The sequence below is a fragment of the Eleutherodactylus coqui genome, chromosome 2, assembly GCF_035609145.1.
Source record: "Eleutherodactylus coqui strain aEleCoq1 chromosome 2, aEleCoq1.hap1, whole genome shotgun sequence".
In the NCBI taxonomy this organism is placed as follows: Eukaryota; Metazoa; Chordata; class Amphibia; order Anura; family Eleutherodactylidae; genus Eleutherodactylus; species Eleutherodactylus coqui.
In genome coordinates, this window is record NC_089838.1 from 115,463,442 (window position 1) to 115,488,833 (window position 25,392).

The following is a 25,392-nucleotide window of genomic DNA, read 5'->3' on the forward strand; positions in this document are numbered from 1 at the left end:
GCAGAGCCCTTTGCATGGGCGAGCTGCTGTGCCTATGTAAACATTTATTGACAGAGGATAGGCCATCAGTGTTAAAGTCTTAGTAAACCCCTTTAAGATCAAATATAAAGTTTCTCCTGCAAAATCATGAGCTCACTGGGCTTCATCATAACCTTTATGTTCCCGACTCTTGACCTAAACTGAAGAAATTCTTTTTCTGAATGCAGACAATGCAAGCAGACGTTTTCATACATCGGTAGGGGATGCAAATAAAAGTTTAGGACTTTTTGCTGCATCGTTCTTTTCAATTCAAGAGGGAGAGGTGACTTTTCCCGTTCTGTGATCTCTTCATCTCAGCAAATGTCTAGTTTGTCCTTTTGCACCGCACAAGTATAATAGTCCAATTCTTTTATGCATCTTGATTTTATAACGATAATAAAGGTGTTGGGATTGTTAATGCAATGTCCAGGCAGCATGACTTGTGGTTATGACAATCAATAAGTGTTTCCATCTGACCAAACACATCATGACAATCCGCATTAGGACTAATAAATTACAACCTATTAGATAGTCATTCAGAAAATATCATGCATAAATTAACTTTCATATCAAATCACTGAAACTCAATTGTGGAAACTAAGCTCATAAACATATTTCGTGGTTGCAATCAACCAACAGTACTGTTTGCTCACTGACCTTAACTGCTGGGGTGCGTGACAGTATTATTACTTCTTGTAAGCTCAGAGTTGTAGGGAGCTGCAAAGGGGCACACATAGAAGTCTATGGAGCCACAGAGTATCTCTGTAGGCCTCCGATTTCATACTGAAGAATGTAGAGGTTTTTTTTTAATTAAAAAAAAAATGACAAAACTGTGGTTAAGACATGTCAAGAACAGTACATCTGAAAATCATCTAAAGTGAATGGGTTACCAGAATGAGTATGTTTCTTCCTGTTGCATTATCCATGTTGGCAAAAGTATACCTTCCCTTTAAATATCATTGACATTCTCTGCTAAAAGGATTTTTTTCCCTTCAGGTCTGAACCGCTTGCTTTCTAACTGCACTTATGAAGCGGCATTCCCTTTACATGAGGTATAATCTTAACCTACGGTGTCGATACATTGTCATGTCATTTTTTGCTTCTTGTCATCTGAATCAATTTCTATTATATACCACCATGTAGTGAATATTGCTATCCTGCACTGTCATTTTTCAGTCGCTGAAGCTTCTCTAACAAATTGTTGGTAAGATCCCAGGAAAATCAGATGATCACAGAATGTCCTGTGGCTGGGAAACACTGCAGTCAGCTATAATGTACTGGAAAGCTGGCAGCAACTATATCACTTGCGCACTACCAAGAAAAGTCAGGGGTGTAAATATAGGGGTTGCACAGGGACGTACTTAAAACTCATGGGTCCCCATAGCAAAACTCCAAATTTTACATCTAAATGCCTCTAAATGTGTCACAGTGTGATAGTGATTGCAGTGCAGTTACCTCCAGTGATCACAGATGACCTCTCTGATTGGAGTCCTCAGTTTTAATTTTCTTTATCTGGGCTCAGACTGCCATGAAGATTTTTTTTCTAGCTACAACCTGACTCTGCACACAAATTTGCCATCTTGCCGATAACGCCAGTGAATCTCTCAGTACCCCCTACAGTACTAGTATGCCCTCTATGGCCCCACAAAGTAATAATGCAGCTTCTGTGTCCACTCCAAACACAGGCCAGCACCTATCTTTCTAACTCTTGTCTGCTCGATGCCGCACTGCTACTAACAGTGCAGTCTGATACCTCTAACCCCCCTCCCCCCATACCATCTCTTACTCTCCAGAGCTCTACTGTATAGAGAAGAGTAGACAGGGGGGAATTGGGCTATGTACTGCACAGAGCCATGTGGTGTCTGGCAGGACTGTGAGTTAAGCGGGGCTCAAGGAGAAATCAGGTGGTCCGGAGAGCGGGGCCATTCAGTGACTGGCGCTTCTTCCTTATACACCCCATAGCAGCTGTGTGGTCAACCACCATTGGTAGCACACCACTGGTGCAGTGGTATTTGTAGTTTCGACTAGGCCCCGTAGTCCCATAGTCCAGCCTAATCTTAGTACATTTGTACATGTGACCAAATACCCAGCCAGGATGCTTGCCCAATGCTTTAAAGTTAGTGTGCAATCATAATCATTACAGTGTACATTAAATATATATTGTTCTGTCAAGATCCTTTGAATAAATTGCACATTAGGGGAGAAAGGAACAACCTCATCAGTAGTCCGAACTGAACACTGGCAAACATGCCAACAATCTAATATTCACAATCACGGATGCAGTGATGAGCAGTTGGACAGTCAGTTTCCATTCCTCTTACAAGTAATTAATGAGATGCTAAATAAAGGCAACATACTGTAAGTGTAATACATGTATATAGTTACTATTGTAGAGCCTCCTGAATTACCTGTATAGTTAATTCAGTTATGTTCTCCTGAATACATATAATATTAGCACTGGACTAGATTGCAATGCCTACCCATTGTACAAAGCTCCCTCTGTCACATGGTTGTAATTGGAGTCTTTTTCTCTTATTTGTATTTAAGGGAGGTTACAGAAGCAAAAACTCAATAAAGACCCATGGAGCAGAAAATCACAGACATCTTCTTTTTGAGTGCTGGGCTTCCTGGGGGGTATGGTACAAATACCAACCTCTAGATCTCGTACGGTAAATCTAAGAGTCTCATTCTGGGGGGTTTATAACAGGTTTCTTTTACTTTGCACTTTCATTGTGATGTTACTTGACAAGCTATTTTGTCACTCTGGTTTTTAAAGCTGATATGTCCAAAGAATATACAAAGAATTGCTTAGTGACTACCTGCCACAATGGAGTAGAACAATCTAAAAGTGAGGCCTCTTTCACACGACCATCGTTTTGATGCTGATTAGGTGCGTCAAAAAATCGCATCAAAAAGATGGGTTCTTTCAGATGAGCGATTTTTTGACGTGCCGATAAAATCAAGCGCCATTTTATTCTCCTTGAGGTCTACAGCCTCATTGCTCTCAAACCATGTCTGGCCTTAGGGTAGATGTTGCCCTGCACAGTACGCTATATTGCTGTTCTCCACAAACCAAATATCTATTTTTTATCTAAAATTGTGGATATTTTAATTAAATGTGATGGATGAATTTTCATGCTGTTTTTAGAGTACGTTCACACATAGCGGAAAGTTCACTTACAATTTACGTATAGAAAACTGCATCAAAATCCGCACCATTGGTGTGGATTTTGACATGGATTTCGGTGCAAATCCACAGCAGACTTCCCCTTTTAGAGTGTTTCTCTTACAGTGTCATCCAGCACTTTCTCTCCAGCCCTTGCATCTTCAGTCCAGCATAGGCCACTGTCTCTTCACTAAATCTGTCATGATGCAGCTTGCTGCCAGTTGAGCCATGCGACTTCCTGCATACTTTGCAGCAAACACAAAAATCGGTTGCTAGCCCCCAGTCTCCATGTTCCCCAAATTACGTAGAGAGGTGCTAATGGCATGTATGGTACGGGGGGTTATAGCAAGGGTTCTCACTGCTGAGTCATATATTTTGAGGTGTTCATATTATTTTAAGGGTGCTAAGGAACTGACCTGCAATGCTGGAGCACATATTTCTAGGTTTTTATCTTTTTGCATTATTTTCAGGGAACCACAAGATGGACCTGGAGTGGACCTTGTTTTTTTTTTCTTAAGATAGTATGTAATTGTAGGAATCCTAATTTGGTACAATTACTTTGAGCTTTCTTCTTTATGTTTTCTTGCAGGAGATATTTTGGAGAGAAAATTGGTCTATATTTTGCATGGCTGGGATGGTATACTGGAATGTTATTCCCAGCAGCAATCATTGGACTATTCGTATTCCTGTATGGAATGTTTACATTGGATAGCTGCCAAGTCAGGTAATCTGTTTCTTTGTCTTCTTTGTATTTTATGTCTAGTATGTATATTACATATATTTATTTTACTCTGCACTACTCACTGAGACTGTCTCTTTTATGTAGTTCATGTGACTGGCTCTGTTATGGTGGCCACCATTGTGCCTCTTTGAGGGTCATGGATGGTGAATGTGGTGGTGTTTCCCTCAAGGGATGGTACTTCACAGGTTCTCTTAGTAACTGGACACCCCTCCCAGGCCTTGGGTCAGGTTGCCCACTCCCTTGTCTCTCCACCTCTGTCAGGTGGCTGCAACCTATTGGCCATCTTGAGGCCAGGTGCACATATCCCCAGGCATATGCATCTCTCTCCATATCTCTTCCATGCTTAAAACTCAACTTTATTGAATAGAATGGTGGGTAAGAAAAGTCTCCGGGCCTTCCAGGGTGCAGCAATTAAACAAACAGTCACAAAGAAACGATAGTCAAATGGCGTCCTTTGATCAGGGTATCCCCTTTCATTAGGAAATGATAGAAAGAGTCCAACTGGGCTTTTACCTCCAATATGGGTTGCAGAGGGAGCGGAGTCATGGCTGCAGGACCTGAACACTCAGGACCCATGTGTCTCATATTCGTCACCAAAGGTAACCAAATGCTAACACATCTGTAGTGCAGGGACAAAGGGAACTACTCCAAGAATGCACACCGGTGGGCTCAGGAACACTAGATTACGCTGGCAGTTCAGAGAGTATCTGGAGGCACCACACCACTGTACAATCCTTCATAGGAGGACCAGAGAACATATCTTGCTTTCACTTTGGACTTTGGAACTGTTCTGAGTGACCTTGTTTATTGCATAGAAAATTATAAAATCATTATAAAGTGAAAGGATAAACTACACACTGGGGGAAGGGAAATAACAAGAAACACCACCCCTTACACCTCGACAGAGTCATAGTGTTCCCATTGTGTCTCCATATTCATAGTGTCCCCATTTTTCCCCTATAGAGTAACAGTGACTCTATATAGTAATGGTGCCCTCTTTGTGCCAATTAAAATAAATAAAGCTTGAAACTCGCCTGCTCTTTTCCCACAGTGAGCAGGTCTTCTTCATATTGCTGCAACTCAACTCAGGCAGTACAAAGCAGTAATGTCATTGCATTGCCTGAGTCAGTCGGTCAGATGTCAGACTCAGCAGAATGGTCAATATAGAAGGCAGGGAGCCAATGGCATTCTGCTGAGTCAAAGTTTTAAATTACATCCACATTCTGAGGATGCGGATCCAGTTGAAAGCGCTGCTCGCCTGAGGTTTCGAGTGGGTTTCTTCCACTCTGGGCCCAGTCATGATTGTTACGCCCTGGAACTTCACCTTTTAGTTAATATCACAGACATGGACCTTTCAGAGTGACAGTCATTTAACCTATCTTTCATTACAAAATCCTAAGGACATATATGACCATCTGAGGATATTGTAGCAGTTTTATACCTACAGCTTGTTATTGTACCATGTTTCAACTTAATAGTGATCTTTTAAATGCTTAAGCTGCTTTCACACCTGCATCAGGGCTCACTTAAGATTTTCCGTCTCTCTGCTCCATTTTTGGATAGACGGGTTCCCTGAATTCACCCTAACGCAGGTGTGAATGCAGCCTTATTTTATCTGCAAGTGGCCAAAAGATACCTTTAGCCTAGACATAGTGATTATATAAATGATACAATTGAGTCTCTGACAAGGTATTCTTTGATATATTCAGTTTCCCAGCAGCTAGTCATGCCCTATAATGCTCTCTTTACTTTTGCATAAAATGGAAAGTGTGGCAGAATCAAAGTGTTCTTTCTTTTCACAATATTTCATGCAGAATTGAGAGAAGTAGGACAATCATTATACATCGATTAGCATATCTGACTTTATGCTGCTGGAATCCCTGTGATAATGCTGTGTAGTGTAGCCTCATATACTTACATGCAAAGCAATTTAAGACCATAATTACTTCAGTCCAATGGGAGAAATATGTATTCACCAAACTGTCTCTCATTCTTCTGTTTCATAGCAAAGAAATCTGCCAAGCCACAAATGTAACCATGTGTCCACTGTGTGATAAATACTGTCCCTATATGAGGTTATCTGACAGCTGTGTCTATGCCAAGGTAATTCAATACCCTCTGTGAGAACAGTAGTGACGTCATGTGTAGGCGCAAGTCAATAATGTAATGTTTTGTGAATATACCGTAGTAATAAGAGGTTTAACCCTCTTAGTGACGGAGCTTTATTGGTTTTTCCATTTTTGTTTTTTCCTACTCCCTTTTAAAAAATCATAGCTCCTTTATTTATCCATCGACGTCGCTGTATGTGGGCTTGTTTTTTGTGGGACGAGTTGTATTTTTCAATGGCACTATTTATTGTACCATATAATTTACTGAAAAACTTTTTCAAAATTCTAAGCGGAGAGAAATGGGAAAAAAAAACGACATTCCACCATCTTTCGGTGCGTTCTGTTTCTAAGGCGCACAAACTGCAACAAAAACGACCTGATATTTTTATTCTATGGGTCAGTACGATTACTACGATACCAAACTTATATAGTATTTTTTTTGCTGTAGTACTTGTATTTTTTTTTAAAGATATTTAATTTTTTTCAATTATTTTCTGCGGTCATTTTGTGCGCACGATAACTTTTTTTTATTTTTCCGTCGACGTAGTTTAGCAAGGGCTCATTTTTTGCGGGATGTCCTGAAGTTTCCGATAGTATCAATTTGGAATACATACGACTTTTTGATCGCTTTTTATTGCGTTTTTTCTGGGAGACAGGGTAACTAAAAAAGTGCATTTCTGGCGTTCTTATTTTTTTTTTCGGACGATGTTCACCATGCAGGAAAAATAATGCACTACTTTGATAGATCGGACTTTTACGGACGTGGCGATACCAAATACATATTTTTATTTTATGGTTTAGATTTTTTAATAATAGATATAGCAAAAGGGGGGTGATTTAAACTTTTATACCTTTTTTTATTTTACAATTAAAGAAACTTTATTGATTTTGTTTAACTTTACTTTGAAGTCCCCATACGGGACTTTAACATGCGATACTTTGATCGCTCCTGGAGTATGACGTAATGCTATACATCATACTGATTTTTCACAGGCAGTCTATCTAGCCACCCCACGGGGATGGCTTGATAGGCAGTCTGCTAAGGCAGCCCTGGGGCCTTTCTAAAGGCCCCTGGCTGCCATGACACCTGCACAGCACCCCCGATCTCACCGCAGGGGGGCCGTGTGGGACCCCCGAACAGCGTTGACAGCGGCCTTTAAAGGGTTAATATCCGCGATCGGCCGAACGGCCGAGTGCGGCTATTGCCCGCGGGTACCAGCTGTAATAAACAGCTGACGCCCGTGCTGTATGGAGGGAGATAGCGGCGCTACCCCCCTCCATACAGGAGGACGTAGTTTTACGATAGCGCCATCACTAAGGGGTTAAGTAATTATAGAATATCATAATGCAACAGTAGTTGAGTGCAATTTTTGTACAATATTCAATGAAAACAAAAGAATGTTGTAGAACAGACCATATTCCTTCTCTACACGTATTTTTTAGAAAATATAAGGGGTTAATAAAGTTACAACGTTGATGAAAATATTGTGGTTTGAGATCATAAGGGGCTTTTCACACAGGTAGAGAGCAGTACAGTATATGTAGTAAAGGAGGAGGATAATACAGTACATCTAGTACAGGTAGAGAACAGTACAGTACATCTAGTACAGGAGGAGGATAGTACAGTACATATAGTACAGGTAGAGAACAGTGCAGTACATGTAGTACAGGAGGAGGATAGTACAGTACATATAGTACAGGTAGAGAACAGTGCAGTACATGTAGTACAGGAAGAGGATAGTACAGTACATCTAGTACAGGTAGAGAACAGTACAGTACATGTAGTACAGGTAGAGAGCAGTACAGTACATATAGTACAGGTAGAGAGCAGTATAATACATGTAGTACAGGAGGAGCATAGTACAGTACATATAGTACAGGCAGAGTACAGTACATGCAGTACAGGTAGAGAGCAGTATAGTATATGCAGTACAGGTAGAGAACAGTACAGTACATGTAGAACAGGTAGAGAGCAGTACAGTACATGTAGTACAGGTAGAGAACAGTACAGTACATATAGTACAGGTAGAGAGCAGGACAGTACATATAGTACAGGTAGAGAGCAGTACAGTACATATAGTACAGGTAGAGAGCAGTATAATACATGTAGTACAGGAGGAGCATAGTACAGGCAGAGTACAGTACATGCAGTACAGGTAGAGAGCAGTATAGTATATGCAGTACAGGTAGAGAACAGTACAGTACATGTAGTACAGGTAGAGAGCAGTACAGTACATATAGTACAGGTAGAGAGCAGTACAGTACATATAGTACAGGTAGAGAGAGCAATAAAATACATGCAGTACAGGAGGAGCATAGTACAGTACATATAGTACAGGCAGAGTACAGTACATGCAGTACAGGTAGAGAGCAGTATAGTATATGCAGTACAGGTAGAGAACAGTACAGTACATGTAGTACAGGTAGAGAGCAGTACAGTACATATAGTACAGGTAGAGAACAGTACAGTACATATAGTACAGGTAGAGAGAGCAATAAAATACATGCAGTACAGGAGGAGCATAGTACAGTACATATAGTACAGGTAGAGTACAGTACAGCACATGTAGTACAGGTAGAGAGCAGTACAGTACATGCAGTACAGGTAGGCCTCATGTCCACTTGTAAATTATTATTTAAAATCCGCAGCGTTTTTTCTGCATGCGTGATCCGCACCCCATAGGGATACATTAGACACCCGCAGGTAGTTAAATATCTGCGGATGTCATTTTTCCCTGCAGACGCGGATCCGCGTGCAGGAGAAAATCCGGACCATGCTCCATTTGGTGCGGGCCCCCCCCCCCCCCCCCCGGGACGGCTCCCGCAGGCTTCTATTGAAGCCTATGGAAGCCGTCCGATCCGCGGGAGACCTAAAATCAGAATATACTCACCTGCTGCGGGCCGTGCGTGTCTTCCCTTCTTCCCGGCCGGATCTTCTTGCTTCGGCCCGGTAGATGTGCCCGGCGCATGCGCGCGGCACACGGCCAGCGTGCCGAGCACATCCGCTGGGCCGAAGAAAGAAGATCCGGCCGGGAAGAAGGGAAGCCACGCACGACCCGTGGCAGGTGAGTATATTCTCTTTTCAGCGCTCATGTCCGTGGGGCAGGAGGGACCAGCTGTGGATTCTTCATGGAGAATCTGTAGCGGGCCTGATTTTCCCCGTGGACATGAGGCCGTAGAGAGCAGTATAGTACATGCAGTACAGGTAGAGAACAGTACATGTAGTACAGGTAGATAGCAGTACAGTACATATAGTACAGGTAGAGAACAGTACAGTACATATAGTACAGGTAGAGAACAGTGTAGTACAGGAAGAGGATAGTACAGTACATGTAGTACAGGTAGAGGATAGTACAGTACATATAGTACTGGTAGAGAGCAGTACAGTATATATAGTACTGGTAGATAGTAGTACAATACGTGTAGTACAGGTATAGAGCAGTACAGTACAGGAGGAGGATAGTACAGTACATGTAGTACAGGTAGAAAGTAGTATAGTACATGTCGAGAGCAGTACAGTACATGTACATGTAGAGAGCAGTATAGTAGATGTAGAGAGCAGTATAGTACATGTAGAGAGCAGTACAGGAGGAGGATAGTACAGTACAGGTAGATAGCAGTACAGTAGATGTGGAGAGCAGTATAGTACATATAGTACAGGTAGAGAGCAGTACAGTAGAGGTAGAGTGCAGGGAAAGCAGTATTCACTATCTTCTCTGAAACTATCTACCATGGAGTATATGTGCACTTAATGGACATGAGTATCTCATGAATCCACCAATTCCATACCTTACTACACTTATTACTGCCACTGTGTAATAAGATGTTTGTTTTATGAACAGTTGCAGTAGTTTTTAAATGTGCTGCAGCATAATTCTGAATCTTGTTTAACAATAGAAAATGTAGTAGTATGAGTGAAATGTACAAGCATATGATAACACATACGGGTATACTTGCTTTTGGACAATGAATTTGCCACAAATGTGTATGATAGACTATACTACTATCATAGGTCATACTTTTTTGTTTCAGGTTACTCATCTCTTTGACAATGGAGCAACTGTATTTTTTGCAGTTTTTATGGCAGTTTGGGGTAAGTATGTACATTAAGAGAACCTTCAATTGGATTTTATTACATTTCTACATTTTTGCTGAGTAATATACTGGAAAATGTAATCATAAAGATCAATTTACAAATATTTTTAGCTACTGTTTTTCTGGAGTTTTGGAAGCGAAGACGAGCTGTGATCGCCTATGACTGGGATTTAATAGACTGGGAAGAAGAAGAGGTAGGAGTAACAGAACCTGGACCTGATAAATAAGTTGCAGTTCACACTTCGATGATAATGGTGCTATGTCTGTAATATTTGAGACATATTCTTTAGGCTGCATCCGCACGGGCTACAAAATCTCGCTACAAAACATCATTCATGTGAAAGAACCCATTGAAAACCATGGACTTTACATGTAGTGAAGATTTTGCAGCCCGTGCGGATGCAGCCTGAATGTCATTTTTTGTGTCATACCATTATGAAGGTGTCTAAGGCCTCCTTCACTCGGGTGACAAAGTTGCCCGATTTTGTCGCGTTGCTACAATGCTACAAATCGCATGTATGTAAAACCCATGCTTTCCTATGGGTTAATTAACACGTGCGATGTTTTGTAGCATGCGACATTGCGAGTCAAAAACCTTGCGGGTCCCGCGATATGCACGCGACACGTGAGGTTTGGTAGCCCATGTTTCCCTATGAAGCCTTTCTCTCTGTTGCATCGCACGAAAACGTGATTTTCATGCGGTGCGATGCAACTTCGACAGTAGGAAATCCTACTGTCAAAGCCCTAAGCTGAGCCTTGGCTGCAGGAAAAAAAAAAGTTTACATCACCTTAGAATTGCTCTCAGCCCAGCCGAATCTCTTCCTGGGTCCCCCGGCACTGTTCTCCTTCTTCTCTTCTGGCCGTGGATTGAAAAATCCCCATATCCAGGAAGCAGTGCCACTAATTGGCTGACGCTTAGCCAATCACAGCCAGTGCTCGATGAACCATTCACAGCCATTTATTGAGTGCAGCCTCTTATTGGCAAATTGTCAGCCAATCACAGCCAGCGCTTCCAGGAGGCAGGGATTTTTCAATCCACGGTCAGAAGAGATGAAGAAGACCAGTGCTGGGGACCAGGGAGAAATGCAGCGGAACCCCAGACAGCACTTCTAGGTGAAGTATACTTGTTTTTTAAAAAAATTCTGCAGCTAGGGCTTATTTGCAGGGTAGGGCTTATATTTCAATACAAATACATTTCATCTGCATCTTTTGCAGTCATAGTATTATCTAATACTGCAAACTAATGCCTATTTATCTGAAAATTGTGATTTTGAATAAGGAGATTTTTCTAAGTACTTCTCCCTCAGTCCTTCAGTGTGCATGTAATACCAATGCAACTGTATATTTAATAGACTTCAGTGGATACTTTGCAATAGCCAAATGGATAAAAGTAGCAAACACTGTGAATTTCAAATCCATGCTAATTTTATATTACCACGTGATAAGCCCCATCAATTAATATTGCCTCCTTCATATGGGTAAGAAATAAATACAAAACACATAAGAAATTAACATCAGTCTGGTTTCACAAGGCCAAAATACAGTCATTTTTCAGCATCCATACTACAGCCACAACACCCAGATCTACCACAGTCTGACTGAACCGGACATAAATCACCAACATTTGTATATCAATTTTGTCTGTTTTGAATTGAACCCAGTGAAGTACATTTCTAAATGATTTTACACCAATTTCTGGCATAAAAAAAGTGGCAAATGTTTGTGCGAGTGTGGATTTATGCAAAAATTTGCGAGTTTTTGGCTTTTGACACCAGCCTTACCACTTTTGTAAATCCACCCCGGACTGACAGTTTTATTTATAATTTACTCCAAAAACTGGTGCAAATTGTGCCAGACCTCTTGTACATTTCTGTGTAGGTGCAAAAAGGTCCCAAGATGCACCTAGTACATGAAGACACATACACCTCTTCATGCATTAGGAGCATTGTGTGCCGGGTGAAATTATACCAAGACCAAAGTTTGAAATGCCAGGCTTAGTAAATTGTCCCCTATGTGTATAGATATACAATTTTAGTTTTGCTTGGTTTTCTAGTAATTTGATATGGTGTCAGAGGAACTGACAGGTTCTCGTTAAAGGCTATTGACACCTTTAAGAAAGGAAGCACTTAGATGCATGTATTTTGGTCTGACAATCATTTTTGCAATTGGGTTTGATTAAAAATACTGCAGTGTTTGCCTTTTGCAGCTTCTACACATCACTGTATGTAGACACTGTATGCATATTCCTGTATATAGACACTCAATCGAAGATCTGTCTGGCTTTGGTACAAAATTCTGTCCCAGACAGGAGGTGGAGGGTGTACATTGCCTGCAGTTGTTCTTCGTTGCTGCCCTTCCAATCCATCAGTACCAAGCCCTATTTTCAGTGCCCTATTTAATGTGCACTGCTCTGATTGGCCAGTGCTCATCACATGAGCAATTTTGTCTAATCAGAAGGCAGTAAATCACTATTAATGCACTGTGATGGATAAAGTAGTATTAAGATTACATCAACCATCTTGGTTGGCCAAAAATGTGACCTGGAACCGCTGGATCAGAGGGACTGCAGAGAAGGATAACTGCAGGTATTATATTCCCTTCCATCTAGTCCTGGAACAGAATTTGGTCCTGAAACTGGAGGGTCTCTTTTAGCATTGTCCTCCACATTAGATTAACTGTATTCTACACATTATATAAGATCATTCTGTCTACAGTCTGAGAAGCATTAGTAATTTGGAACTAACAAAATATATCTCTAAATTTTCTTAATTTTTTTTTTAATTCAGGAGGAAATCCGTCCTCAATTTGAAGCCAAATACTCAAAAAAAGAACGGCTGAACCCAATATCAGGAAAGCCGGAGCCTTACCAAGCCTTTACAGATAAATGCAGCAGACTTATAGTGTCTGCTTCTGGAATATTTTTTATGGTTTGTTATTTTAGATTATTATGGCAGTAATGGTATAAACTCTTCTACTGCATGTATAAAATCATTGTATTTCATGTTTCATCTGTACTTTCATAAATCTATTCTTTGGGAATTTAAGAGAAGAACAAAGGCAAATTAGTAAAACGTTTTAGATACACGGACAAATTATGAATTAATAATGACCCCTTTTGGATACTAGAATAAAAAGAATTTAAAGATTAAGGCCCCTTAAAATCTGCACGTGGCCCCCAAACGGGAGATCTGTGCGTCTTGCTGTTCATAGGGATGTATTAGCATCCGTAGGGCAGCTAAATACATGCGGATGGGATTTCTTCCTGGCGTGCGGGCCGCTTGCAGGATGAAATCACAGCATGCTCTATTTTTCTGCGGATCTGCCGCACAGAGGACTCCAGCGGCTTGCATTGAAGCCTATGGAAGCCGTCCACGGCACAGACACAGCTGTTTTTGCGCTGTGCTGTGGATACGTGGAAGAGCAGTAGATTTAAAAAAAAAAAAATTGTGCGCGGCGCATGCGCGTGGCACACTGCCAGTGTACCGAGCACATCTGCTGGCCAGAAGAAGGACCGGCCTGCACAGAGGAGAGCCCCGCAGTGTCCGGAGAGGTAGGAAAAATGTATTTTCCCTCTAACTTAACTTTAAATTTTTCCATAAATCAATAATACAAGTGAAGATAAGCAGCTCTGTAATATACTATACTTTATTACAGATAAATAACCCTTTCTCCACTTTTTTTCCCCCATTCCCGGCTTCCTGTACTGATCATATTCTGATTTTACTCATAAAATGTCCATACAAAATTCAGAATGTGATTGTTCTTTGTAAGGCCTTAGTCACACAGGCATTTTTTCCCACGATTTGCGGATCGCATGACGGATGCGCATCCGCAAATCGTGTGACCGGGGCCGAAAAATCGTCCGAAAAAACTGCTCCTAGTCGTGTTTCATTAGAAACGGGCCGGAGCTGTCCAGCGCATTGAATTCAATGGAGCCGGCAATACAGCCGGCTCCATTGAAAGCAATGGGCTGCGGGCGATCTCACAATGAATTTTCGGGAAGGGCTTAAAAATATAAGCCCTTCCCGGAAATTCAACCAGAAATGTGTAAAAAAAAAAAATATATATATATATATACTCACATGGTCCTGGCAGACGGAGTTCAGCCGCGGCCGCCGGCAGTTCTCCTGAACTGCTCTGAGTAGTATTCAGCAGCCGGGGCTTTAAAATCCCCGCCTGCTGAATGAGCTGCCTCTGATTGGTCACAGCCTCACAAATCAGAGGCAGCTCTCACTCACACCCATTCATGAATTCATGAATGGGTGAGTGAGTGCTGCCTCTGATTGGCTCAGCGCAGGGACCAATCAGGGGCAGCTCTCAGCTGTCATATAGAGAAGAGAACAGGAATCGCAGATAGGTGCGATCTGCAATTTCTGTTTTATAATTAATCGGACGAGCGCATAAAAAGCGCTCATATGTCCGATACCATTGCAAAGCAATGGTTTTATAAAATCGCCGGACGCATGCGCTTGCGCAAATCGCGCAAAAAAAACGCCCGTCTGACTGAGCCCTTAGGCAAACTAAGTAATCTTGTAGATATGATGCCTTTCAATGGCTAACAAAAAGACATGATGTTATAGCGAGCTTTCCAATCTACGCAGGATTCTTCCCCAGGCTTAGCCTTAACAAATGCATTATACAAGTCATAATGGTCAGAAAGGGTGTTCCTCATGTGCATACACAATAGCTTATTCGGAAAAGTCATCTGACTGTTTAGGAAAACCCACTTGAAGCATTACTACTTTATGTTGCTACATGTACAGCTTCACAGCGACTTTAGGTTGCTTGCAAGTCATGGAAAAAATATGGGGGAGTGAATTGTGGGGATCCCTGCTGATCACCGTGGGTCAATGGTAGCTGTTCCTGCATTACCAAGCTGTGCTGCAGTACTATGGACAGAGCTATCTGCTTCCGGCTTTGTCCGCAGTGGCAGCTAACCTGATATAAGCTGATCGGCAGGTATCCAGAGTGACGGATTTCGCCCATCAACTGCTGAAGATAGGTAAATCAATTGTAAAGTACCAGAAAAGCCCTTTAATAAATCTCAACTGAAGTTCTACTTTCTCATATTTTGTGTTTCAATATCTCACCATTTTCAAGAGCTCTCAGTAATAAATTCAGTTGATAGCCCTATAGCCCTCTTCCACCTCCCAGGTGCTTCATGTTCTAGCTCTATAGCAGATAGACTACACTGGTGTACAGCTAAAAAGCTTCAGAAACAAAAGTATCTGAATATTACTAATTCGAGGGTGATGAACAAGAATCTAACAATACAAATTGCAATTTGGCTCTAGTTTTCAAAATTTCAGAAATAAATGTTCTCTATCTATATATAATCCTGTTTTCATTTTACTTTATTTTTGAAATATTTATGACATATATGACACTTAGGATGCCCGCACACGGGCATATTTGCATTGCGGAATCCGTAGCAGGTGTTCGCCTCCAGGTTCCCCAGCATATACCGTGGGGTGTCCACATGGACGGCTTCCATTGAAGTCAATGAAAGCCATCTGACCCGCTGCCCATCCGCACTTAGGATTGCGGACAGGTCATGGATTCTGCGTCATTTCTAGGCAATGGAGCGGTAAAATCTATGTTGCGCATGTCTGATGGCGAGCCATCAGGGCCATTTTCCAACTCGGCACATCAAAATCATAAAAAATTGGCATATTTTGTTTCTGAAGCAAGCAAAACGTTAACATTTGTTGACCAGTATTATTTTATGAAAGGATTGTGCAATTTTACAGGCAGCGGGGTTTTCCATAGTTCTTATTAAACCACATGGGTCTAATGGTAAATGTTTCAGGGCCTCATTAGAAGTACTATACACACATAATAGCGTTTGCATTGAAAGTATTATACTATTTCTGACACCATCTTGTCTTCCTTCCCTCTTTAGATATGTGTGGTAATTGCTGCTGTTTTCGGCATTGTTATATATCGTGTTGTGACTGTCAGTACTTTTGCTGCCTTTAAATGGGCCTTAATCAGGAATAATTCTCAGGTTGCTACCACAGGGACTGCAGTGTGCATCAACTTCTGTATCATAATGCTTCTGAATGTGGTAAGATGAGATGTTCACATACTCAATATTTGCTTTGTACCTTTCTGTGGTGTATTATGAGAGCATGTGACAAGACAATTAGACTGCACACTATAAAACGGATGTATAACAATCTGCTAAAATGCACAACTCTACTTTTGGAGTCACTTATGGGTTTTGTTAGGCACTTGCAGAAGAGTTCCCTAATCTAATAATGCATGCGGTGCCATTTTTCCTTGTACTTTGTTCAGCTAAATGTTATTTTAACTGGTGAGCTGCAAGCGAAGATAGATAGAAGAAGTTGCACAGGATGATAAAGACATGTTGTTTTTCTTCCAAAAAAGTGCCATAGGTTGTGAATGGCATTACAGCTCTGTCACTTCTATTGCGCTGTGCTGCAATATCATGCACACCCATGGAGAGGTGCGGTGCTGCTTTTGGAAGAAAATAGCCATGGTTAATCCTGTACAACCCCTTTAAAGAATAACTGTACTTTTTAAAAACTTTTAACATATCTGAGTGACGTCAAAAGTTTTGATCAGTGGAGTTGATGCTGAGCTCCTACAATACAATGGAAACATAAAACAAGTTATACTCACCTCCTTAAATGGACCCACAAGTTCTGCCGGTGAGTTCTGATCCCTGAAGAAGTTGCAGCGCTCACTTGCCATTCATTGTATACTCACTAGCTTCAGCAGTCATGTTCCGTTCATAACAGAATCACCATTAGAGCCAGCCAGTACCTGTATAAGGAACATTCCTGCCCATAACATTTTCTTAATTCTGAATACCCCTTTTAAACTGTAACACAGAAGTAGCACAGGATGCATAAAGCAGTGTCTTTGCAAAGAAACTGAATTGATGTGATTGATTATAAATTGTAAAATGATGCATATGCTTTAAAAGTTTATTTTCCTCTACCATTTACATAGATATTAGTTTACTGTACTTGTATAAATGGTGACATATATATTAAACCATATTTGTTCTGTTTTGCAGCTCTATGAAAAAGTTGCACTTTTTCTCACTAACCTCGGTAAGAATTACAAATTATTAAATAACATACAGGATGTGACATTTGTTCATGCTTACTGTATAACTGTGATATCCGCTTGAAGCCCAGGTTAGATAACTGAAGAGAAGCCAAAGTGAAACTTGCTGCATTACAATATATAGAGTTAGTAGTGAGGTCACAATGGCCAATCCGGCATAAAGGCCTTATAGGGGGAACGATTGGCGTTCAAAAAATTGTTCAAATGAGCAAAAGTGAATGATAATCGTTGTGTCTAAACGCAGCCAACAACTGAACAATGAATGATAATCATTCACTTTCGATCGTCGTTGATTCTATGCAGGCATAAAAGTCATCGAGGCTTGTTCACTTATCGTTCAGTTTAAAAGCCGATCGTTCAGTCCTTCTTAGTCACTTATACAGCAAATGTGAACAACTGAAGGATTTCTTGTTACATGAAATATATGAAAAGCCTTTCTTCCGTTTTGAACATTTTTAGAATCCCCATTTTTTAGGCTGGGTTCACATCAGCATTAGAGATGAGCGAACGTACTCGTTTAGGGCAATTACTCGATCGAGCATCGCTTTTTTCGAGTAACTGCCTACTCGGGCGAAAAGATTCGGGGGGCATCGGTGGGCGGGGGCGGCGTGGTGGAGCGGGGGGGGGGGGGGTAGCAGTGGGGAACAGGGGGGAGCTTTCTCTCTCCCCCCCCCCCCCCCACTCCCCTCTGCAACCCCCCGCTCACCCCCGGCACCCCCCGAATCTTTTCGCCCGATCAGGAAGTTACTCGAAAAAAGCGATGCCCGAATGAGAAATAGCCCTAAACGAGTACGTTCGCTCATCTCTAATCAGCATTCTTTTATCTGTTATTAAGGCTGGCTGTCCAGGGGCGACGCGGTATCCGACGGCGAAGCTCCGCCGCTGGAGCTGCCGCCGAATCTCCGCCGGTCAGCCCTATCTAATAGATAGGCTGACCACGGAGAATCGGGGCAATTCGCAGCATGCTGCGAATTGCCCGCCGCGTGCTGTGAATCGCAATGACTCTCCACTCGTGGACAGGTGCCGGTGCTTTCCATAGCAGTGCTATGGGAAGCATCGGCCAGCGTGATTCGCCGTGACCAGGGGCCTAATGTTTTGGGGCTTTTTTCAAAACAAGATAACAAAGAAAACAGCATTGTAACTGATGCAAACTAATCCATCAAAAAAATTTGCATTAGTTAGACATCCTTTATGATCAGTTTTTAACAGATCTGTTTTTTATGCTTGAAATGTATGTCTATTGTATAACTACTCCTATGCAGTTGTATTAAAAGCATCCGTAAAATACGAATTCAAATAGAATAGTTTCTGGGTCATTCCTCCATAGATTACAAATAATAGTATTAAGTAAAAAAAAAAGTAAATTCTGTTCAGTTTCCTTTTTTTGCACTGAAAAAAAAAGTCCTGCAGGTCAGTCTTTTTTCATCCCCACCCCCTCAAAAAAAAATGAAACCATACAGAACACAAGCAAACTGAAACAAGATAAGTCCCATAGGATCTGGTGCGTATTTTACTGGATTGGGTTTTTTTTTTTTTGTATTTTTGCTCTTAGGGTGGACTAGAAAAATAAAAACCAAAAAACTAATGTGAACCCAACCTTAATGAATTATTATCCTTCTTAACAAAATATTACGTGGGTGACTCCCCTGTAGGACACCAGAGTTGATCAGGCTTTAGGGTTGGAATGGAATTGTATGAACACAATAAAAATGTTTGTTTTAGCTAGGTTGCATCATGCGCCATTTCCGGTCACCATTTTTTTTTTTTTTTTTTTAATCTTCCATCTCTTGAGTGGACTTTAGTTGTTCTCTGGCTTTGTGCACCCAACAACTGGACCCATGTAGGAAGAAGGGTTTAACATTAGAGATGAGCGAACACCAAAATGTTCGGGTGTTCGTTATTCGGAACGAACTTCCCGCGATGTTCGAGGGTTCGTTTCGAACAACAAACCCCATTGAAGTCAATGGGCGACCAGAGCATTTTTGTATATCGCCGATGCTCGCTAAGGTTTTCATGTGTGAAAATCTGGGCAATTCAAGAAAGTGATGGGAACGACACAGCAACGGATAGGGCAGGCGAGGGGCTACATGTTGGGCTGCATCTCAAGTTCACAGGTCCCACTATTAAGCCACAATACCGGCAAGAGTGGGCCCCCCCCCCCTCCCAACAACTTTTACTTCTGAAAAGCCCTCATTAGCATGGCATACCTTTGCTAAGCACCACACTACCTCCAACAAAGCACAATCACTGCCTGCATGACACTCCACTGACACTTCTCCTGGGTTACATGCTGCCCAACCGCCCCCCCTCCCCCCCACAGCGCACACCAAAGTGTCCCTGGGCAGCCTTCAGCTGCCCTCATGCCACACCACGCTCATGTCTATTTAGAAGTGCGTCTGCCATGACGAGGGACCACAGGCACACACTGCAGAGGTTGGCACGGCTAGGCAGCGACCCTCTTTAAAAGTGGCGGAGCGACAGCCCACAATGCTGTACAGAAGCAATGAGAAATAGAATCCTGTGCCACCGCCATCAGGAGCTGCACACGTGGGCATAGCAATGGGGAACCTATGTGCCACACACTATTCATTCTGTCAAGGTGTCTGCATGCCCCAGTCAGACCGGGCTTTTTAATTCATAGACACAGGCAGGTACAACTCCCTATTGTGAAGTCCCTGTCGACCCACAGCATGGGTGGCTCCCTGGAACCCACCGGCGGTACACAGAAATATCCCATTGCATTGCCCAACACAGCTGAGGTAGTAATGTCGTGCTTAATGCAGGTGGGCTTCGGCCCACACTGCATGCCCCAGTCTGACTGGGGTTCTTTATAAGTGTACAGATGTAGTAAAAACTCCGTGTGCACCTACAGCATGGGTGGCTCCCTGGAACCCACCGACGGTACACAGAAATATCCCATTGCATTGCCCAACACAGCTGAGGTAGTAATGTCGTGCTTAATGCAGGTGGGCTTCGGCCCACACTGCATGCCCCAGTCTGACTGGGGTTCTTTATAAGTGTACAGATGTAGTAAAAACTCCGTGTGCACCTACAGCATGGGTGGGTGCCAGGAAGCCACCGGCGGTACACAGAAATATCCCATTGCATTGCCCAACACAGCTGAGGTAGTAATGTCGTGCTTAACCCTTTCCAATCCAATTTGTATATGGTTTTCCTAGGGGGCTTACTCTTTTTCTGCCGTTATACAACGGCGCTATATGCTGGCTAAAGCCAGTACTGCATGAGCTGACACGTAGGATAGGCTCCGACAGCAGAGAGGCTGGCAATATACAGTAAGAGAACCCCGACGGACGTCTACCAACAACGGAGCTGTACAGCCTTAAACCCTAATGTCTTCACAGGTCAGACAGTGGACTGGAAAGGGTTAATGCAGGTGGGTTTCGGCCCACACTGCATGCCCCAGTCAGACTGGGTTTCTTTATAAGTGGAAACAGATGCATTTATAATTCCCTGTGGACCCACAGCATGGGTGGGTGCCAGGAAGCCACCGGCGGTACATAGAAATATCCCATTGCATTGCCCAACACAGCTGAGGTAGTAATGTCGCGCTTAATGCAGGTGGGCTAAAAATTAATTTGATTACACTGTAGGCGAGGGCCCACAAAAATTGCTGTATCAACAGTACTAATGTACATCAGAAAAATTGGCCATGGCCAGCCAAGAGGGCAGGTGAAACCCATTAATCGCTTTGGTTAATGTGGCTTAAGTGGTAACTAGGCCTGGAGGCAGCCCAGTGTAATGAAAAATTGGTTCAAGTTACAGTTCCAACGCTTTTAAGCGCATTGAAACTTATAAAAATTGTTCAGAAAAATTATTTGAGTGAGCCTTGTGGCCCTAAGAAAAATTGCCCGTTCAGCGTGATTACGTGAGGTTTCAGGAGGAGGAGCAGGAGGAGGAGGAGGAATATTAGACACAGATTGATGAAGCAGAAATGTCCCCGTTTTGGATGGTGAGAGAGAACGTAGCTTCCATCCGCGGGTGCAGCCTACGTATTGCTTACGTATCGCTGCTGTCCGCTGGTGGAGAACAGAAGTCTGGGAAAATCCAGCCTTTGTTCATCTTGATGAGTGTAAGCCTGTCGGCACTGTCGGTTGACAGGCGGGTACGCTTATCTGTGATGATTCCCCCAGCCGCACTAAACACCCTCTCCGACAAGACGCTAGCCGCAGGACAAGCAAGCACCTCCAGGGCATACAGCGCTAGTTCAGGCCACGTGTCCAGCTTCGACACCCAGTAGTTGTAGGGGGCAGAGGCGTCACCAAGGATGGTCGTGCGATCGGCTACGTACTCCCTCACCATCCTTTTACAGTGCTCCCGCCGACTCAGCCTTGACTGGGGAGCGGTAACACAGTCTTGGTGGGGAGCCATAAAGCTGGCCAGGCCCTTAAAGACTGTTGCACTGCCTGGGATGTACATGCTGCTCGATCTCCGCACCTCTCCTGCTACCTTGCCCTCGGTACTGCGCCTTCTGCCACTAGCGCTGTCGGCTGGGAATTTTACCATCAGCTTGTCCGCAAGGGTCCTGTGGTATAGCAACACTCTCGAACCCCTTTCCTCTTCGGGAATCAGAGTGGGCAGGTTCTCCTTATACCGTGGATTGAGCAGTGTGTACACCCAGTAATCCGTCGTGGCCAGAATGCGTGCAACGCGAGGGTCACGAGAAAGGCATCCTAACATGAAGTCAGCCATGTGTGCCAGGGTACCTGTACGCAACACATGGCTGTCTTCACTCGGAAGATCACTTTCAGGATCCTCCTCCTCCTCCTCCTCAGGCCATACACGCTGAAAGGATGACAGGCAATCAGCCGGTGTACCGTCAGCAGCGGGCCAAGCTGTCTCTTCCCCCTCCTCCTCATCCTCCTCATGCTCCTCCTCCTCCTCCTGTATGCGCTGAGAAATAGACAGGAGGGTGCCCTGACTATCCAGCGGCATACTGTCTTCCCCCGCCCCCGTTTCCGAGCGCAAAGCAGCTGCCTTTATGGTTTGCAGGGAATTTCTCAAGATGCATAGCAGAGGAATGGTGACGCTAATGATTGTAGCATCGCCGCTCACCACCTGGGTAGACTCCTCAAAATTACCAAGGACATGGCAGATGTCTGCCAACCAGGCCCACTCTTCTGAAAGGAATTGAGGAGGCTGACTCCCACTGCGCCGCCCATGTTGGAGTTGGTATTCGACTATAGCTCTACGCTGTTCATAGAGCCTGGCCAACATGTGGAGCGTAGAGTTCCACCGTGTGGGCACGTCGCACAGCAGTCGGTGCACTGGCAGCTTAAAGTGATGTTGCAGGGTGCGCAGGGTGGCAGCGTCCGTGTGGGACTTGCGAAAATGTGCACAGAGCCGGCGCGCCTTTACGAACAGGTCTGACAAGCGTGGGTAGCTTTTCAGAAAGCGCTGAACCACCAAATTAAAGATGTGGGCCAGGCATGGCACGTGCGTGAGGCTGCCGAGCTGCAGAGCCGCCACCAGGTTACGGCCGTTGTCACACACGACCATGCCCGGTTGGAGGCTCAGCGGCGCAAGCCAGCGGTCGGTCTGCTGTGTCAGACCCTGCAGCAGTTCGTGGGCCGTGTGCCTCTTATCGCCTAAGCTGAGTAGTTTCAGCACGGCCTGCTGACGCTTGCCCACCGCTGTGCTGCCACACCGCGCGACACCGACTGCTGGCGACATGCTGCTGCTAACACATCTTGATTGCGAGACAGAGGAGGAGGAGGAGGAGGGTGCTTTAGTGGAGGAAGCATACACCTCCGCAGATACCACCACCGAGCTGGGGCCCGCAATTCTGGGGGTGGGTAGGACGTGAGCGGTCCCAGGCTCTGACTCTGTCCCAGCCTCCACTAAATTCACCCAATGTGCCGTCAGGGAGATGTAGTGGCCCTGCCCGCCTGTGCTTGTCCACGTGTCTGTAGTTAAGTGGACCGTGGCAGTAACCGCGTTGGTGAGGGCGCGTACAATGTTGCGGGAGACGTGGTCGTGCAGGGCTGGGACGGCACATCGGGAAAAGTAGTGGCGACTGGGAACTGAGTAGCGCGGGGCCGCCGCCTCCATGATACTTTTGAAGGACTCCGTTTCCACAACCCTATACGGCAGCATCTCAAGGCTGATGACTTTTGCTATGCGGACGGTTAACGTTTGAGCGTGCGGGTGCGTGGCGGCGTACTTGCGCTTGCGCTCCAACAGTTGCGCAAGCGACGGCTGGACGGTGCGCTGAACTACACTGCTGGATGGGGCCGAGGACAGCGGAGGTGAGGGTGTGGGTGCAGGCCAGGAGACGGTAGTGCCTGTGTCCTGAGAGGGGGGTTGCATCTCAGTGGCAGGTTGGGGCACAGGGGGAGAGGCAGGGGTGCAAACCGGAGGCGCTGAACGGCCTTCGTTCCACCTTGTGGGGTGCTTGGCCATCATATGTCTGCGCATGGTGGTGGTGGTGAGGCTGTTGGTGTTGGCTCCCCGGCTGAGCTTTGCGCGACAAAGGTTGCACACCACTGTTCGTCGGTCGTCAGGCGTCTCTGTGAAAAACTGCCAGACCTTAGAGCACCTCGGCCTCTGCAGGGTGGCATGGCGCGAGGGGGCGCTTTGGGAAACACTTGGTGGATTATTCGGTCTGGCCCTGCCTCTACCCCTGGCCACCGCACTGCCTCTTGCAACCTGCCCTGCTGATGCCCTTGACTCCCCCTCTGAAGACCTGTCCTCCTGAGTAAGCGTTGCACACCAGGTGGGGTCAGTCACCTCATCGTCCTGCTGCTCTTCCTCCGAATCCTCTGTGCGCTGCTCCCTCGGACTTACTGCCCTTACTACTACCTCACTGCAAGACAACTGTGTCTGATCGTCATCGTTCTCCTCACCCACAGAAAGTTGTTGAGACAGTTGGCGGAAGTCCCCAGCCTCTTCCCCCGGACCCCGGGAACTTTCGAATGGTTGGGCATCAGTGACGATAAACTCCTCTGGTGGGAGAGGAACCGCTGCTGCCCAATCTAAGCAGGGGCCCGAGAACAGTTCCTGGGAGTGTTCCCGCTCCTGAGCAGGTGTCATTGTAGTGGAGTGAGGAGGCTGGGAGGAAGGAGGAGCAGCAGACAGAGGATTCGGATTTGCAGCAGTGGACGGCGCAGTACTGCGGGTTGACGATAGGTTGCTCGAAGCACTTTCTGCCATCCAGGACAGGATCTGCTCACACTGCTCATTTTCTAATAACCGTCTCCCGCGTGGACCCATTAATTGGGCGATGAATGTGGGGACGCCAGAAACGTGCCTCTCTCCTAATCGCGCAGCAGTCGGCTGCGACACACCTGGATCAGGAGCTCGGCCTGTGCCCACACCCTGACTTGGCCCTCCGCGTCCTCGGCCGCGTCCACCTCCTCTAGGCCTACCCCTACCCCTCAGCATGCTGTATTACCAGTGATTTGATTTCACAGGCAGCTAATAAATTGGCGCAAGACTGCAGGCCAAATATAATTTTTTCCCTTTTTTGAAAACAAAAGGCCCCACTGCCTCTAGTGAATGTATAATCTAAGTTTAATAACTGTGCTGTTTTCCTGCTAATGTGTCACAGAACGTGAGGGTAGCAGAGTTATTAACTCTGGCAGAGCAGGTATTTTTTTTCCCAATTAAGGAAAGCAAATGGCGAAGCCAGCAGTAAACCGTAGCTGGGTGCGTCTGATTTTTAAAGGTTGCACACGCAGCCGACACGTGTCCACCGCCCTTAGGACGGACAGAGGCAGGACAAATACAATTATTTTCAGTTTTTTTCCACCAAAAGGCCGCACTGCGTATATTCAATGAATAATAACTGTGTTGTGGCCCTGCCTACACAATTCTTTCCCTGCAGTATCAATGGAGGGTGCAATGCTCTGCAGAGGCGATTTTGAGAAGTAAAAAAAAATGCAGCACAGCTAACAGCAGCCTGGACAGTACTGCACACGGTTAAATATGGCCCTAGAAAGGACCGTTGAGGTTCTTGAAGGCTACACTCACTCCTAACACTCTCCCTGCCTATGCAGCACTTCTGTCCCTAATGCCGGGTGCAACGCTCTGCAGAGGCGATTTTGAGAAAAAAAAAATTGCCACTGCTAACAGCAGCCAACACACAGCTATCAGTGGCCCTAATAAGGACCTTTGGGGGGTCTTGAAGCCTACACTAACTACCAATT

The 25,392-nt window shown here is 44.5% G+C and overlaps 1 protein-coding gene across 1 annotated transcript in view; it reads left to right on the forward strand.

Annotated features, from left to right (window-relative positions):
- ANO4 (anoctamin 4) overlaps nucleotides 1-25,392 on the forward strand; it is a 182,346-nt gene that overhangs the window by 134,007 nt on the left and 22,947 nt on the right. The window contains exons 11-19 of the mRNA XM_066589846.1: nucleotides 1,015-1,070; nucleotides 2,566-2,687; nucleotides 3,774-3,908; nucleotides 5,933-6,029; nucleotides 10,067-10,127; nucleotides 10,241-10,323; nucleotides 12,916-13,056; nucleotides 16,032-16,196; nucleotides 17,175-17,211. Coding sequence (XP_066445943.1) covers nucleotides 1,015-1,070; nucleotides 2,566-2,687; nucleotides 3,774-3,908; nucleotides 5,933-6,029; nucleotides 10,067-10,127; nucleotides 10,241-10,323; nucleotides 12,916-13,056; nucleotides 16,032-16,196; nucleotides 17,175-17,211 — 897 coding nt within the window. The remainder of the gene's footprint in view (nucleotides 1-1,014; nucleotides 1,071-2,565; nucleotides 2,688-3,773; nucleotides 3,909-5,932; nucleotides 6,030-10,066; nucleotides 10,128-10,240; nucleotides 10,324-12,915; nucleotides 13,057-16,031; nucleotides 16,197-17,174; nucleotides 17,212-25,392) is intronic.